The 17,173-nt window shown below is 42.6% G+C and overlaps 1 protein-coding gene across 4 annotated transcripts in view; it reads left to right on the top strand.

The window, feature by feature from the left end:
• Positions 1-17,173, top strand: part of ACY3 (aminoacylase 3) — a 62,515-nt gene that overhangs the window by 37,021 nt on the left and 8,321 nt on the right. For 2 of the 4 annotated variants that reach the window (XM_088447073.1, XM_088447072.1), the window contains exons 2-4: positions 663-896; positions 13,688-13,883; positions 15,500-15,593. In XM_088447073.1, coding sequence (XP_088303199.1) covers positions 664-896; positions 13,688-13,883; positions 15,500-15,593 — 523 coding nt within the window. In that variant the 5' untranslated portion in view covers position 663. The other 2 variants (XM_088447071.1, XM_088447070.1) reach the window with 2 other exon arrangements.

Genomic DNA, 17,173 nt, shown 5'->3' with positions numbered 1-17,173 from the left:
TATTTGTTACTTTGCTCTCTATACTATTTTTTTTTTTAAATATAGGCCTCTTCCAAATAAGAGCAACATAGTTTTGGTGTCTGCAAAAAAAAAAAGTTTACTGTTTTTTTTTTTGTCCCCCTCCAATTAATTTTGCAGAGATATTCTAATTATGACTACTGGGCTCTGGTTTATAGGGGGTTAATGTAGTGACATTTCAGGTTGTCCTGGTCATATGATTGCATTGTCTGAGATCACACATGTGGGGTCAGAGTCACTGTAAGGTCAGGCCATGGTATGACTGTGCGGATTAGGGGGGGACGGGGCGGGACTTTCTCATCACCTGTAATACTGTGCAGATGAAATGTACATGTGAACCTTGATCCAGTCAGCATTCCTGGGACTAATAGGTAATGAGTGTGTAATTCACTGCACCCATTAACCTATCCTGCAATGAGTGTCTAACAGACACAAACTGAGGCCGAAAGCAGACAGTTTATAAAGTGAGCATGAAAAAGAGAGAGCTCACTAGAGTTATAGCCTAGTAACTGCTAAAATGTAAGTGGATTGCAGCAATAGACTTTAACTCAGACCAGGCCTGTGCATTATTCCATCAGCAATTGCAGATCCTTGGATGACTAGCTCATTCATACACTAATGTATCTTTCTGTCTGTTTTCCTAGTATGCCCAGTGCTGTCTCTGTCAGTCCCCTCCGCCTTGTGGCTGTGACTGGGGGCACGCATGGCAATGAGATGTCGGGGGTCTTTCTTGTAAAACACTGGCTCAGGGACTCCTGTGAGCTGGCGAAGGACACGTTCGCTGCTGTACCACTTTTGGCCAATCCCAAAGCTACTGAAAAATGTGTGCGCTTCTATGAAAGGGACCTGAACCGCTGTTTCACCATGGACATCTTATCGTAAGTAATGTGTCATCTGCCTAATAACTGTATTTACAGGAACAGACACTGAGGGGCCCGCTCAGTTATTGGTGACAGGCTGCCGAACATCCCATGATATTCAGCTGCAGGGGCTGGCTGGCAAATTTTAGCCTGGGGGGCATGTACAAAGCACTAGCCCCGGAGTAGCAGCTTATTCTTAAAGTAACCCCGTTGAGAGTATCTATTATTCAACCATCAAGGTGGTTCTCCCTGGTCTGGTAACACCATCCCCAGATGTGTTACCAGAATAGAAAAAGAAAAGCAGGGCCGGTGCAAGGTTACTAGGCGCCCTAGGAAAGTTACTCAAAACTGACCTTGCTCTCCCCTTCGTTGTGAGAGGGGTTCCAGGGGTACTGCACTCAGGGGCGTTTTAAGAGAGGAAGGGGCCCATGTGCAAACTAGGTGCAGGCCCGCGGGCCCCCTCCTCTCTCGTGCGGTGCTGCGGCGGCCGGCGGGTGCAGTAGATTCTGGCTTAGTGCCAGAATCCACTGCGCATGCGCGGTTCTCTGGGAAAATGGCGCCTGCACAGTTTTCCCAGGGACAGCAGTACTGCGCATGTGCGAGACACTGGGAAAATGGCTGTTAATGTAACACGATTTTCAAATTGAATAGCAAAAAGTTGCAGCCAATTGAATTTGCCCAAAATTATTATTTATGCATGCCTAACAATTAAACAGTGTAACATGATAACTAAAGGTCAATTAAACCCAGGGCCTATTTATCAAATTCTATTTGTGGCAAATATTTAGGCTCTCCCAAATGTACTGTATAAAGGAGGGACCACAGCAGATATCTCCATTTCTGCTGTGGACCGTCCATTACCGTCAGCAGCCGCAGGCTGCAAAGCTGTTCGATTTACTAAGCATTCTGGAGTTTGGCCCCCGGCCGCAAACGCCATCGCGATCATTTCACTTCTTACACATCAATATGAGAGAACGGGAACTTAATACAAATATACAGAGAAATACACAGCATCAAGGTGCCTTCTATAACAATGAACAAAGGGGGTCATTCAGACCCGTTCGCGAGCAAAGGACGCTCGCAAACGGGTCGATGTTGCCCGACTGCGCATGCGCATGACGGAGGGAGCTGATAGAGACAAAATCACTCCTGGGCTTGCGGAAGCGAGACCCTACCGCAGGGTCTCGTCGCAAGCCCGATGGTCACGATAGTCTTTGACCATCACGACCATCATCATGGACTCGCTATAGCTGTGGGTGGTCACCCACAGCTATACGAGCGTCCAGGAGGACGCTCCATTTTCATGGAGGAGGGCCCTGAATCAGAGCGAGCGCTCTTGTCAGAGCGTCCGGCTCTGAATCAGGCCCAATGTGTGAATGAGGCGACTTTGAAGAACTTTTGAACAGTATAGATTTCACAGGAACAAAGGAATTCTCAAGGAATTCAAAAGTCCTTGAGTGCCGCCACTCAGCTGTCTAATATATATAATACTGGTATAACTTACCTATGAAGTGAGCAGTCATCATAAACATCATATCGGTTGATTAAAATGAGTTCAGAATTTCCAGCACAGAGGTGGTACTTCTACTGCCTTAGAACTTGTTAACCATGCTTCCACCCATGCAAAGGCGTGGGTCAGCTGACACTGGCGGCAGATAGCAAATCATACTGCCATCGCCAGCACAACAGTGCTTTAATGCAGAGGTTCTCAAACTCCGCCATTACAGTTCAGGTTTTAAGGATATCCATGCTTGAGTCCAGATGGTTAAATTTAATTGACTGAAGTATTAATTGAGGGCCTGATTCAGAGATGAACGCTAATGCGTTCGCAGCTGCGCTTTCATAAGGAACGCAGCTACGAAAATATGCTAATGGTTAAAAAGATCACCCGTGCATAGGGACGCCCAGTGCTGCATTCTTACCTGCGTATGCCGTCGTACGCACGCCTGCACTCCACCGTCCACCCCCGTCAACACCCCCAAACGCTTACTTCCTGTCAATCACTCTGTGCACCGCACACCCTGCACCCATTATAAATACGTCCCTACATAAATCCCCTTGGGCTGACCAGAAATGTTATAAATGGCAAAGTTTTTACTTGCTACTTTTTGGTACCACTGAATAATAAAGAAGAATCAAATTATACATAAATGCCAGTGTACTCCTATGTACAGATGATCACGCTTACCTTAGGTCACATGCTTGCATACAGAAATCAGGTCTGGTTTATTCTTACTGTTTTCTGCAGGCATGTTGTGGTGGGGGAGAAAGGTGTCTGCCTGTAGAGTGCTGGAAACGTATTAAGCCGTGTGGTGCTTAGGCTTATTGACTGGGGACTGCGGTGGTCGCAGCTTGTGTCTGTACAATGTTGCACTCCTGCGTCAGTCACTAATATAGGGCTGCCGTAGGCAGCACTGTTAGTAGTGACAGGCTGCTACATTAAGCCCTGCTAACTAAGCAGCCCAATTGAAGCCAGCAGCTGACCAAAAATCAGCAAAGAGGACTAGCCAGGGAGACACATCCCTCCCCCCCCCCATCACCATGCCCGCTGCCAGGGCATGGAACCGGAAGTGCAGTTCCATGCCCTGACCGCGCTGTTATTTTGTCTCATCTGTAGTATTTGGCCACCAATAGTATAAATTTCTACGCTCACTTCGCTCACCACAGGTTGCTGTTGCCTCTGGATAGTAACTGATGACATCAGGGTCCTGTAGCTGAAGGGGATCTAGCCGCAACCTACATTTATAGGGTCAGAAATACTTGGCACCTTTTGTAGGGACAGGCACACATTTCTAGGGACAGACACACTTGGCACACATTTATAGAGACAGGCACACTTGGCACAAATATATATATACAAACGCATTTGGCATACACATATATAGGGATACATAGGCAAACGCAGGGGGGTTTCCATCTGCCTGGAAACCCCCCTCCACAGCCAGCACCATGACCACAATAGAAAGAGTAATATAATAGAATGTTACTAGCGCTGCATGTTCTTCTCAGTATCACAAATGAAATGATTAGCACCACCTGTGGATTTTTTAAAATGTGTCAGCCAGTAATAAATATACCTGTGCACCAACTAGGACACAGGGAAAACATGCACTGTTAGTAATGCACTGCTATAGTCCACCAATAGGGTTAAATATTAATACTGTATAATAATACACTATCCAGTACATAAGGAGACCAATATATATGTCCAGGGCAGTGCTAGGTTATTCTGCTGCTCCCCCAGACTCCCGGACTTGCTCTAATGCTCAGGAATGGTGCCACATCTGAAAGAAAAACATTCTGCTCAGACAGGATGGACCTACTGCCGCATATAATGGCTTGGTGTGATCACTGATCCTGTATATGCTGGAATTATGCAGCACAATATACTTTGTATGTAACATATTAAAGCTGGATAAGTGATAATTATGCCCTCTTCATGGACTGGCCACACTAGCTCTAAAATCAAGCATTTGGAAACCCCCCTCTAGAAATTCTGCGTTTGCCACTGGGATAGGTACACTTGGCACACATTTATAGGAACAGACACACTTGGCACAAATTGTTAGGGACAGATGCACTTGGCGCACAGTCATAGGGATAGACACACTAGACATACATTTATAGGGACAGACACATTGGGCATACATTTATAGGGACAGAGGCAATTGGCACACATTTATAGGGACAGACATACTGGGCACTCTTGTAGGGACAGACATACTTGGCACATATTTATAGGGACAGACATACTTGGCACTCTTGTAGGGACAGACATACTTGGCACATATTTATAGGGACAGACATACTTGGCACTCTTGTAGGGACAGATATACTTGGCACATATTTATAGGGACACAAACATACTTGGCACTCTTGTAGGGACAGATATACTTGGCACATATTTATAGGGACAAACATACTTGGCACTCTTGTAGGGACAGGCATACTTTGCACATATTTATAGGGACAGACATACTTGGAACATATTTATAAGGACAAACACACTTGGCACTCTTGTAGGGACAGACATACTTGGCACATATTTATAGGGACAGACATACTTGGCACTCTTGTAGGGACAGACATACTTGGCACATATTTATAGGGACAGACATACTTGGCACTCTTGTAGGGACAGACATACTTGGCACATATTTATAGGGACAGACATACTTGGCACTCTTTTGTAAGGACAGATATACTTGGCACATATTTATAGGGACAGATACATTCGGTGCACATTTATAGGGACACAAACATACTTGGCACTCTTGTAGGGACAGACATACTTGGCACATATTTATAGGGACAGACATACTTGGCACTCTTTTGTAAGGACAGATATACTTGGCACCTATTTATAGGGACAGATACATTCGGTGCACATTTATAGGGAGACAGACATACTTGGCACTCTTGTAGGGACAGATATACGTGGCACATATTTATAGGGACACAAACATACTTGGCACTCTTGTAGGGACAGATATACTTGGCACATATTTATAGGGACAAACATACTTGGCACATATTTATAGGGACAGACATACTTGGAACATATTTATAAGGACAAACACACTTGGCACTCTTGTAGGGACAGACATACTTGGCACATATTTATAGGGACAGACATACTTGGCACTCTTGTAGGGACAGACATACTTGGCACATATTTATAGGGACAGACATACTTGGCACTCTTGTAGGGACAGACATACTTGGCACATATTTATAGGGACAGACATACTTGGCACTCTTTTGTAAGGACAGATATACTTGGCACATATTTATAGGGACAGATACATTCGGTGCACATTTATAGGGACACAAACATACTTGGCACTCTTGCAGGGACAGACATACTTGGCACATATTTATAGGGACAAACATACTTGGCACTCTTGCAGGGACAGACATACTTGGCACATATTTATAGGGACAAACATACTTGGCACTCTTGCAGGGACAGACATACTTGGCACATATTTATAGGGACAAACATACTTGGCACTCTTGTAGGGACAGACATACTTGGCACATATTTATAGGGACAAACATACTTGGCACTCTTGTAGGGACAGACATACTTGGTACATATTTATAGGGACAAACATACTTGGCACTCTTGTAGGGGCAGGCATACTTGGCACACATTTATAGGGATAAATATACTTGGCACTCTTGTAGGGACAGACATACTTGGCACATATTTATAGGGACAAACACACTTGGCACACATTTATAGGGACAGACATACTTGGCACACATTTATAGGGACAGACATACTTGGCACTCTTGTAGGGACAGACATACTTGGCACATATTTATAGGGACAGACATACTTGGCACACTCTTGTTGGGACAGATATACTTGGCACATATTTATAGGGACAGACATACTTGGCACATATTTATAGGGACAAACATACTTGGCACACATTTATAGGGACAGACATACTTGGCACTCTTGTAGGGACAGACATACTTGGCACATATTTATAGGGACAGACATACTTGCCACACTCTTGTAGGGACATATATACTTGGCACATATTTATAGGGACAGACATACTTGGCACACATTTATAGGGACAGACATACTTGGCACATATTTATAGGGACAGACATACTTGGCACACATTTATAGGGACAGACATACTTGGCACTCTTGTAGGGACAGACATACTTGGCACATATTTATAGGGACAGACATACTTGGCACACTCTTGTAGGGACAGATATACTTGGCAAATATTTATAGGGACAGACACACTTGGCACACATTTATAGGGACAAACATACTTGGCACTTTTGTAGGGACAGACATACTTGGCACATATTTATAGGGACAGACATACTTGGCACTCTTGTAGGGACAGACATACTTGGCACATATTTATAGGGACAGACATACTTGGCACATATTTATAGGGACAGACATACTTGGCACATATTTATAGGGACAAACATACTTGGCAATCTTGTAGGGACAGACATACCTGGCACATATTTATAGGAACAGACATACTTGGCACACATTTATAGGGACAGACATACTTGGCACATATTTATAGGGACAGACATACTTGGCACATATTTATAGGGACAGACATACTTGGCACATATTTATAGGGACAAACATACTTGGCACTCTTGTACGGACAGACATACCTGGCACATATTTATAGGAACAGACATACTTGGCACACATTTATAGGGACAGACATACTTGGCACTCTTGTAGGGACAGACATACTTGGCACATATTTATAGGGACAGACATACTTGGCACACATTTATAGGGACAGACATACTTGGCACATATTTATAGGGACAGACATACTTGGCACATATTTATAGGGACAGACATACTTGGCACTCTTGTAGGGACAGACATACCTGGCACATATTTATAGGATATGTGGAAAAGGGCCCTAGACTGCACACCCTGAATATACAGTCAGGTCCATAAATATTGGGACATTGACAGAATTTTGCTGCTTTTTGTCAGCAGTCACATCATCAATAATTACAAGGGAACCAGTTCCATTGGCAGCCATACATGCCCACGCCATGACACGACCATAACCATGCTTCACTGATGAGGTGGTATGTTTTGGATCATGAGCAGTTCCTTTCCTTCTCTTCTCTTTCCATCACTCTGGTACAAGTTGATCTTTGTCTCATCTGTCAATAGGATGTTGTTCCAGAACTGTAATGGCTTTTTTAGATGTTGTTTGGCAAACTCTAATCTGGTCTTCCTGTTTTTGAGGCTCGCCAATGGTTTACATCTTGTGGTGAACCCTCTATATTCACTCTTGTGAAGTCTTCTCTTGATTGTTGACACATATACACCTATCTCCTGGAGAGTGTTCTTGATTTGGCCAACTGTTGTGAAGGGGTTTTTCTTCACCAGGGAAATAATTCTTCTGTCATCCACCACAGTTGTTTTCCGTGGTGTTCCCGGTCTTTTGGTGTTGCTGAGCTCTCCGGTGCGTTCTTTCTTTTTAAGAATGTTCCAAACAGTTGATTTGGCCACACCTAATGTTTTTGCTATCTCTCTGATGGGTTTTGTTTTGATTTTTCAGCCTAATGATGGCTTGCTTCGCTGATAGTGACAGCTCTCTGGATCTCGTATTGAGAGTTGACAGCAACTGATTCCAAATGCACATGTCCCACCTAGAATCAATTCCAGACCTTTTATCTGCTTAATTGATAATGAAATAACGAGGGAATAGCCCACACCTGTCCATGAAATAGCTTTTGAGTTGATAGTCCCATTACATTTGGCCCCTTAAAAAGTGGGAGGCACATATAGAAACTGTTGTAATTCCTACACCGTTCACCCGATTTGGATTTAATTACCCTCAAATTAAATCTGAAAGTCTGCAGTTAAAGCACATCTTGTTTGTTTAATTTCAAAACCATTGTGGTGGTGAATAGAGTACAAAATCTGAAAATTCTGTCAATGTCCCAATATTTATGGACCTGACTGTATATTCAGGGTGTGCAGTCTAGGGCCCTTTTCCACATATCCTATAAATATGTGCCAGGTATGTCTGTCCCTATAAATATGTGCCAGGTATGTCTGTCCCTATAAATATGTGCCAAGTATGTCTGTCCCTATAAATATGTGCCAAGTATGTCTGTCCCTACAAGAGTGCCAAGTATGTTTGTCCCTATAAATATGTGCCAAGTATGTCTGTCCCTATAAATATGTGCCAAGTATGTTTGTCCCTATAAATGTGTGCCAAGTATGTTTGTCCCTATAAATGTGTGCCAAGTATGTCTGTCCCTATAAATATGTGCCAAGTATGTTTGTCCCTATAAACATGTGCCAAGTATGTCTGTCCCTACAAGAGTGCCAAGTATGTCTGTCTCTATAAATGTGTGCCAAGTATGTCTGTCTCTATAAATATGTCATTTCAAAACCATTGTGGTGGTGAATAGAGGCCAAAATCTTAAAATTCTGTCAATGTCTCAATATTTATGGACCTGACTGTATATATAATGGGTGGTGCTGTCTGTGGAGATTATTGTAGCAAACACAAAAAGAAGAATTACAAATGCACAACTCCAACATTACTAATTATATATAATATTATACATTTTGCAATATAATTTTGCAATAAATAGGAGGTTTTGGCATAATCATGGCCATGGTTATGGGTCTACCCACCGCGCCCAGGTAACCTCTGAGGGTAGGTCCCTAACATACTGGGGTTGAAATCCAGAGCACAGAACACCCCCAAACAGGCCCAGCTGAGCCACCCCAGGGTATCACTCTAATGAGGAAAGAGTAAAAAGGTGTTAGATAGATAAAAGCAGCTACTGCATATAGTAAGGTGAAAAATGAAGATGTGAAAATAATACGTATATACAAATACAAAAATACAACTCGACCAACGTATTAGTGTGAGCGTTTTACTGCTAAACTCTCACATTTTCTAAACTCTCACCCCATTCCATTTGGCCCACGATATCAGAGATCTTTATTGGACCTTACAACTGTGGACTCAATAACAGTCCCATTCTTATATGGGGCTCCATTTATTAACGAGTTCAACTTGTATATTTCTTTATGGTTTACTGCGATATTTTTCAATTTTTATTGTGTATTTATTAAAACCTATGCCCGGTGCGAGCGCTAATGAAGAAAGTCCTTCTTAGCGCTTTTTTTTTCATATGTAGATAACGCAGACAAATTTTTTTTTTCAAAACAATTGTCCTGCTCACGCGCAACAGAGGGTTATAATCCAGCGCATGCGCAGTGTTAGAGACAGAACGCCGAGGAGCTAGTGTCAGGGAGCCAATTTGGAGGAAGGACGCGGATCTCCTGCTCGGACAGCATAGGATAGTGTAAGCTGTGTGGGGCCTAACTGCAAGCCGGTCACTGCTGCTCTGAGCCGGCTCGAGTCAGAGCTGCTGTGCGGCCAATCACGGGGCCAGCGCTGGTAGGAGTGTTTTGATGGGTCCGGCTTATGCCTGCACCAGGGGAGGGGGAGTTGTACGGCTATCCTGGTGAGGATACAATAGGTTAATCATGGCCTCGCCCCAGCTGCAAAATGCTGCGAGACCATCGACCATCTGAGTAACCCTGAGATTGGCCCTCGCAGCTCAGTAGATGAGGGCAGGAAGTCTGCGTCGGAAGACTCAGATCCTGGCGTCAGCACACCCAGAAAACGGGGAGACATGCCCTCGTTTTACAGAAAGGAGGACGGTTCCACCACCAAACGGCCGCAGCCTGAGCTCAGGGGGCACTGCGTGCGCCCATGCAGTACCCGTTCTGTACATGCGCAAAGCATGTCCTGCACACGCGCAGGCGCACCAACATTGGAGATGTGAGAAAACCATTGAATGGGGTCCTTAGCACACACTGACAGGAATATAAAACACTGGGACAAAGGCTCGCATAGTTACAGACATACCTGTCACAGATTGTAAGGGTTAATTATTTCTCTTTCACTATGAATTGACAACATGCATGGACCGGGTCTGGGTATAGAATAACTAGTGCCTACAATCATATACTTACATAGTTACTAATTGTTCCAGTGGTAAAAGTCCTAGTCAAAAAATGAGCCTAACCGTTATCGGTCTATCGGCAAATGTAATGTATGGCCTGTTCAACAATATGTTACATAGTGAAATAATCACTGATTTTATTAACTCTCAAACATTATTTTGTGTTTTCTATGGAGGATTGTAAAAGCTGACTTAGGTGAATACGCCTCCTGGGTGTTTGGTCTTCTTAAATAAATTGGATGTTTATGTTTGATAGACATTGCAAAGTGGGAAGAGCATTTATATATGGAGGCACTGAAAGTTTAAGGGCCGAATTCAATTCACTGTGGGAACCATCTGAACAGCTTCCTCCGTATTGCGGGATATGACTCACAAGTGGTAACCGATCAGTTGACAATAAAAAGGTGGTCATCCAGAAGGTCGACACTCTGAATGTCGACAGTAAAAAGGTTGACATGGTCATTAGGTCAACCATCGTTGTGTAGAAATATATTTTGGTCGACATGGTTAAATAGCCGACAGTGTTAAATGGTCAACATTTAATATGCAAACACTAAAGTGAGTGTCATCATTTTAATATTGACATGTTAAACAGCAAATTAATACACTGTTGCAGTTAACATATATTTTTCAATGTAAGAATACGTACCTTCATATGTAAGTACTCAGGTTTTTCTTTGGTATGTGATTTCAGCATAAACTATGGGGTAAGTCATTCCTCTCTTTTATATTGTGATTCCATTTTAAATAACCATTTCCCAGACTGCAAGGCACCAAATATTTACAAATAATGATTTTTTATAGGAAATGAGGATAAAGGTGTGACTGTTTTCAAATTGAATGCACACCGCAGCCCATGGACCTCCTGAATCTAAATGGATATCACCCAATCCATATACATAGAAAAACACAAAATAACGATAAAGGAGATACACCAATAGGCGCAGAAATCAAGATCTGTACTGTACTTATAATTGAAAGCCAAGATACAAAACGTCCCTTAGATTGGGGGTATATCCTCATATGCGTCCTTCGTTCCTCCTTCGAAATTGAACACATCCCTCTCAGGAGCATATATATATTGGAAAAAGAGACATAGATAGCATCGATGTTATGTAATCTTTATGTGAAGTGTTGAGATGAGGTGAGTATCAAACTTAAAGTAGTGGGTGCAGTAGGTGAAGCGTACCCTACTCACAAGAGGAACACTATATGAATCTTATAAAGGTTTCTCTTTAGACAGGGAAATCCTTCACCCCACGTGTATACCAAAGTAAGAGGTACTGCGTACCGTTCACTCACTCAAAGGTAAATGATAGAAATCATACAAAGGTTTCTTTACTCCTAAAAATTATTGCGTACCAAACTCACAGTTTTCAATGATTAATCTTTCACATCAAGTTTTCTTTTAGTCCTTTTATTTCTTGTACACCATCACCACTCATATATATAATCTCAGGGAAAAAAAGCTTTGATAGTCCACTTAGGTTCCAAAAAGATTTATTCATAGATAATAGAGAATCTCAAAAATATGAAGACTCCAAATATGACATAACATAAAAAAACATGATTAAAAAGAAAACAAACGTAGATAAAAGAATGTAGATAAAAAATATAGTCCTAAGAGGCAGTCAAAAAATCATTAGCGTGACGTTCACTGAATAGAAATCTGGTTTTTATAAATCAGAACAGCAAAGATGTAAATCTAAATTGACATACCTCTGGATCAGAAATAAAAATGGCACACTTCTTTGGGTCGACGCATTTCTGCTCTCTTGGGAGCCTTTATCAAGACACCCACTACTTTAAGTTTGATACTCACCTCATCTCAAGACTTCACATAAAGATTACATAACATTGATGCTGTCTATGTCTCTTTTTCCAATATTTATACGCTTCTGAGAGAGACGTCTACAATTCCGAAGGAGGAACAAAAGACGCATATGAAGATATACCCCCAATCTAAGGGACGTTTTGTATCTTGGCTTTCTATTATAAGTACAGTACAGATCTTGATTTATGCGCCTATTGGTGTATCTCCTTTATCGTTATTTTGTGTTTTTATAGGAAATGAGTACATTACCGGTACACACATCATTTCTTTATTAAACAATCATTGCATGTCCTCTAGTTTAAGGTTGCCATTTCTGTTCTGTATTTGCTGTCAAACTCAGATCTAAAGCCGCAAACCCACGTATATTTTTTTTTATTTTTCTTTAAATAGCAAATAACAGCATGCATGTGATCATTACATATACAGATAATTATCTCCTTTTCTATACCTCTCTGGAGGTTAAACATATATGGCTGCCACAGTTTTGCAACTTCCAGCTTGTCATGTGAGGAGTAAGAAGAAGGGGAAAGGATGTCACAATGCACAGAGCAGACAGAAAACACATTGAGGTCTATGAGGCAGTACAGCTACCTGCTGGTACTGGCTGGGGGCAGTAAGAGTTGACATATTACTTCATCAACCAGGTCTCTAGGGATATGAGCATCGGCAACCCAGATAGATGTCTCACGTAAGATGATGATAGGGCTTTTCTTTAATATGAGGCCCGTCTGTCACAGAGTGACTTGTAGCATCCTTTGTGCTTTGATCCTCATAATTGTAATTCCAGGAGGATGGCTGCTGCCTAGGTAGACCTATGGAAAGCATGCTTGTAATGCATGACTTCCTCTTCAAGGAAGCTGGTTGAGGACAAATCTGTCTCCTCTGTGGACTGATACATAGTGCTGGACGATTCTTTCTGTTCATTCTGCCTCTTGCTCTCAGACTTCAGTTTTCATAGCAACATAAGGATGTGAGAGGAAAAACCAGCATCTCTCCGCCTTTCTCTGGTCTGTGTCTGTTGCTACAGCCGGTACATCTCCCCCTCACCCCTTCTCCCTTCCCCCATCCAGGGGGAAATTCAAAAGTTTATCCTCCATGCAAGAAGCAGTATGGTGCAGACCCAGGACTTATCTACAAGGGAGGGGGGAGAAGCTGGTGCACTAGATGGAAACCGTGCACAATTATATAACAGCTCCAGAACAATGTACTAGCATGACATTTGTCAGTCCAGGTTGTTACATTTACTATCATGTTGCATTTTGTTTTGGGGAAAAGAAGTGAGGGAGGAAGCCCCTGTCTACTTACGTTGCAGACACATGATGATTAAAGAAGACTGATATGTCGGACCATCATTACTCCACACTTTAGTGGTGCTGGATAATGGTATAGGGGTTATGATTTTTTTGAAAGCCTCATAAACATAATAACCAAGAAACCCCTTCTCTAGCTCCCCAGAGTTACAAGATGAGCCGTATGAAGTGAAAAGAGCCAGAGAGATCAACCGTGTATTTGGCCTTAGAGGCAGCACAGATGCATTTGATATGATACTGGATTTGCACAACACCACGTCTAACATGGGGGTCTGCCTGATTGTCAGCGAGGTCCACAGGCACCTGGAGATGCATGTTTGCCACCACATACAGGTAAGCCAGACACTTAGGGGTAAATTTACTAAAGTGCAGGTTTTTAGAAGCGGAGATGTTGCCCATAGCAACCAATCACATTCTAGCTATTATCTTCTAGAAGGTGCTAGATAAATGTTAAGTAGAATCTGATTGGTTGCTATGGGCAACATCTCCACTTCTAAAAACTAAATCACTTTAGTAAATATACCCCACAACCTCTCAGTCTTTCAGCATGAGATGGCAGAGGAGGGAGAATGTCAAAGTGAATTTAGAGCTCAGAGGGTTGTTCCAAAGCCTCTACGCTTACTACTTAATCTGCCATGTGACTGTGGTCGCTATTACATTTTCATGGCTCTGCAGAATTAAAAATAATTAATAGCAGCCCGAGGAAACAAACCAAGGAAAAATGTTTCTTAACAAGATTCTTCTTTATAGCCTTCCTCAGTGCCACAGGTTAAAAAACAAAACCACACCTAAATTCTGAAGTAAAGGTCCTGATTCATAGGCCCACGCAAACAGGACCTTATTCAATGTTGTACGGTATTGCATAGCCGCAGGGAAGTGGCTGTGTAATACCGTACAACTAATATGCTAATTAATGCAGCAGGGTGCGTCTGGTGTAAATACACACCTCCTGACTGCATTGCAGATCCGAGTGCTGCATCCTAAGACACAGCATCAGATCTTTTGTGAGACCATCGGCAATCTGAGTAATCCTCAGGTTACTCAGATTGCCCGTCTAACTGCCGTAGCTCCCAGCACTCCCGGCCACACCCACTCCCCGACCCCAAATGGTTGCAGCGTGTCAATCAGGCTGCGGCTTCGGGGAACTGCAAGCAGTCTCGCAGAGGGACACCTGCACACGTGCAGTACAGATCCTGCGCCTGCGCAGGTCTTTCCCAATCTGTGTTGTACGCATACACTGAATCAGGCCCACAGCACGCAATGCACAAAAAAAGTACATGCCCAAAAAAGTCAGAAATCCCAGACGGCGCATGCGTTACCCTGAGTGTACGCACCAAGGCCCTGTTGCACACGGCTAAGTATGAGAGAGGGAGCGGCAAAGTGATGGTCTTTCCTTGGCGGTGACAGTAAGGTGGCCTGAAGTGAATGCAAAACATACTCTGTCAAGTGGGCGTTTTATAGGCGTGTCAGTGAAAATGACTGCGCTCGCAGATGCACACCCTCTTCCACAGAAGCCATGTTCTGACGGAGAAACTGCACCTGATATAGGGCGTGTCCAGATCACCAGTGGGGTTACAGCGCGCAGAGACGCAGAAAGAGCTTGCACATAAAGGCGCACACTAGTACACAAGAGGGAGGCTGAAACTAGCATTTGCATATTGTCATTCCCACAACTTCGCCATCAGATGTAAGAGCGGACGCAGCAGCATTCTCCTCTGTATCAGACCCAGTGTCATTTCCTATACGACACCATTACCAGCAAGTATATTATTTTTAAGAACATGCAGTAAACTAAATGGTCATGTAAACTGTACAATTTTTTGTTCGTTTTTTTTTTAGGTTATTTTAAATAATTTATTTTGAAATAATTTTTCCCCTTTTGAAAAGAAGTACCTTTGGTGTGGGCAGGGCACTACGTTTACTTTCATTCATGTCATCCTTATCTTTAGAAGCAGCTCCCGGATTATAACCCACGTATATATGTGTATGCTGAGCCAGGAGCAGAACTGTATGATATATGCTCTGTTTCCAAATATGGCATTTGTGAGTACAAACACCAGTATATGTATGTACAGAATATTATTTTTCATAAAGTTATGTATTATGCTTATGGGTTTTCCACAATATCATGCTCCCATGATATATTAAATAAAATATAAATATGATCCCTGAATATCTGGAAAAATCTATCCAAAGTTATTTATGTTCTCTCTCCTATGGACTGGACGACTCGGTTGGACATGGCTCTTCAGTCCCCAGATAATTCTAGAGGAGCTATTTCCTTATTCTATAAAATATTGAAAACCCCTTATTACAGCGGTTATTATGAAACTGGTATAACTCACTGGCAGAAATACTTTCCAGACCTCAGCGAAGCATCAATGCTAAAGGCACATCTATATTCTAATAGAGTTCTCACGGCCATCAGCCATCACATAACAAGAAATGTTCTTCAAATTGTTTTATAGGGGTTATATGTCACCTTCTCGCTGCCATCTAATTGGGCTTACTTCTTCTTCAACTTTCCCAAAATGCACTAGTTCTGAAGCCTCACTCTATCATTGTTTATAGGACTGTATTTTTATTAAAAAATTCTGGTATCAAATAAAACAACTGGCGATTTCAGAACTGATACATTTTTTGCCACTGACTCCTGAATGGGCTATTTTTGGAATCTTAACAACAGATTCAAAAGTTTCACAAGGATGCCGAAAATGATTCTTGATACTCTCTGCCGTGGCGAGAAAATGTATACTCCAGCAATGGATACATTCTTCCCCTCCGTCCATACAAATGTTTAAGTACAAACTTTTTCACACCTTAAAATGGATTGGATGGAAACATCATGGGAAGTAGTCAGGAAGCCGACGGTCTAAATCCCGACCGCCGGCTTCCCGACTTTCTAATCCCAGCAAGGTACTAATGACAGGCGGCGAAATCCTGACGCCTGTCATTAAACCTACGCCGGGAGCCCGACACCCGGCTTACCAATCGAAGGTAAGCCAGGCGCGGACAGCCACGGGGGGGAGGATGAGATTAGGGGCTCCCCAGGGGGGACTTAGGGTTAGCCACCCTCTCGGGAGGTTAGGTTTAGGCTAAGGGAAGGGGGGTTAGGGTTAGGCACCCCACAGGGGGAGGTTAGGGTTAGGTACACCACCGGGAGACTTAGGGACCCCTAAAGGAGGGTTAGGGGGTAGAATAGGGTTAGTTAATATTTACCTTTTGACGTTCAGGATCTTCAACCCTGTCGGGCTTCCGCTGTCGAGATTTGAACCGCCGGCCATGCCCAACATCATTACACAAAGAACACCATGTAGAAAGATTTTTTGAAATTTGGGAATCCTTTATTGACACTTTGAATATATCAATTAAACAACAAATTCATGGTTGTTTTCGAACAACCTTATGGTATAAAACTAGAATATACCATCGGATCCTCCGGTTCAACTTATATAAAGTATTTAATTATATATAGGGGAAGTAGGGCTGCAGGTGATTTTTCCTCTTCCTTTCTTTCCTTTTCTGTTTCTATTCTTCCTTCTTCTTTCTTCTCTTTTTCTTCTTTTTATTGAAAATATTGTTTAATAATAATTAAAATGAGAATACACTAAATTATATTCATT

The sequence above is a fragment of the Taudactylus pleione genome, unplaced genomic scaffold (genome assembly GCF_031769625.1).
Source record: "Taudactylus pleione unplaced genomic scaffold, aTauple2 ptg000414l, whole genome shotgun sequence".
NCBI lineage: Eukaryota > Metazoa > Chordata > Amphibia > Anura > Myobatrachidae > Taudactylus > Taudactylus pleione.
This window is presented reverse-complemented; position numbering and strand designations above follow the sequence as displayed.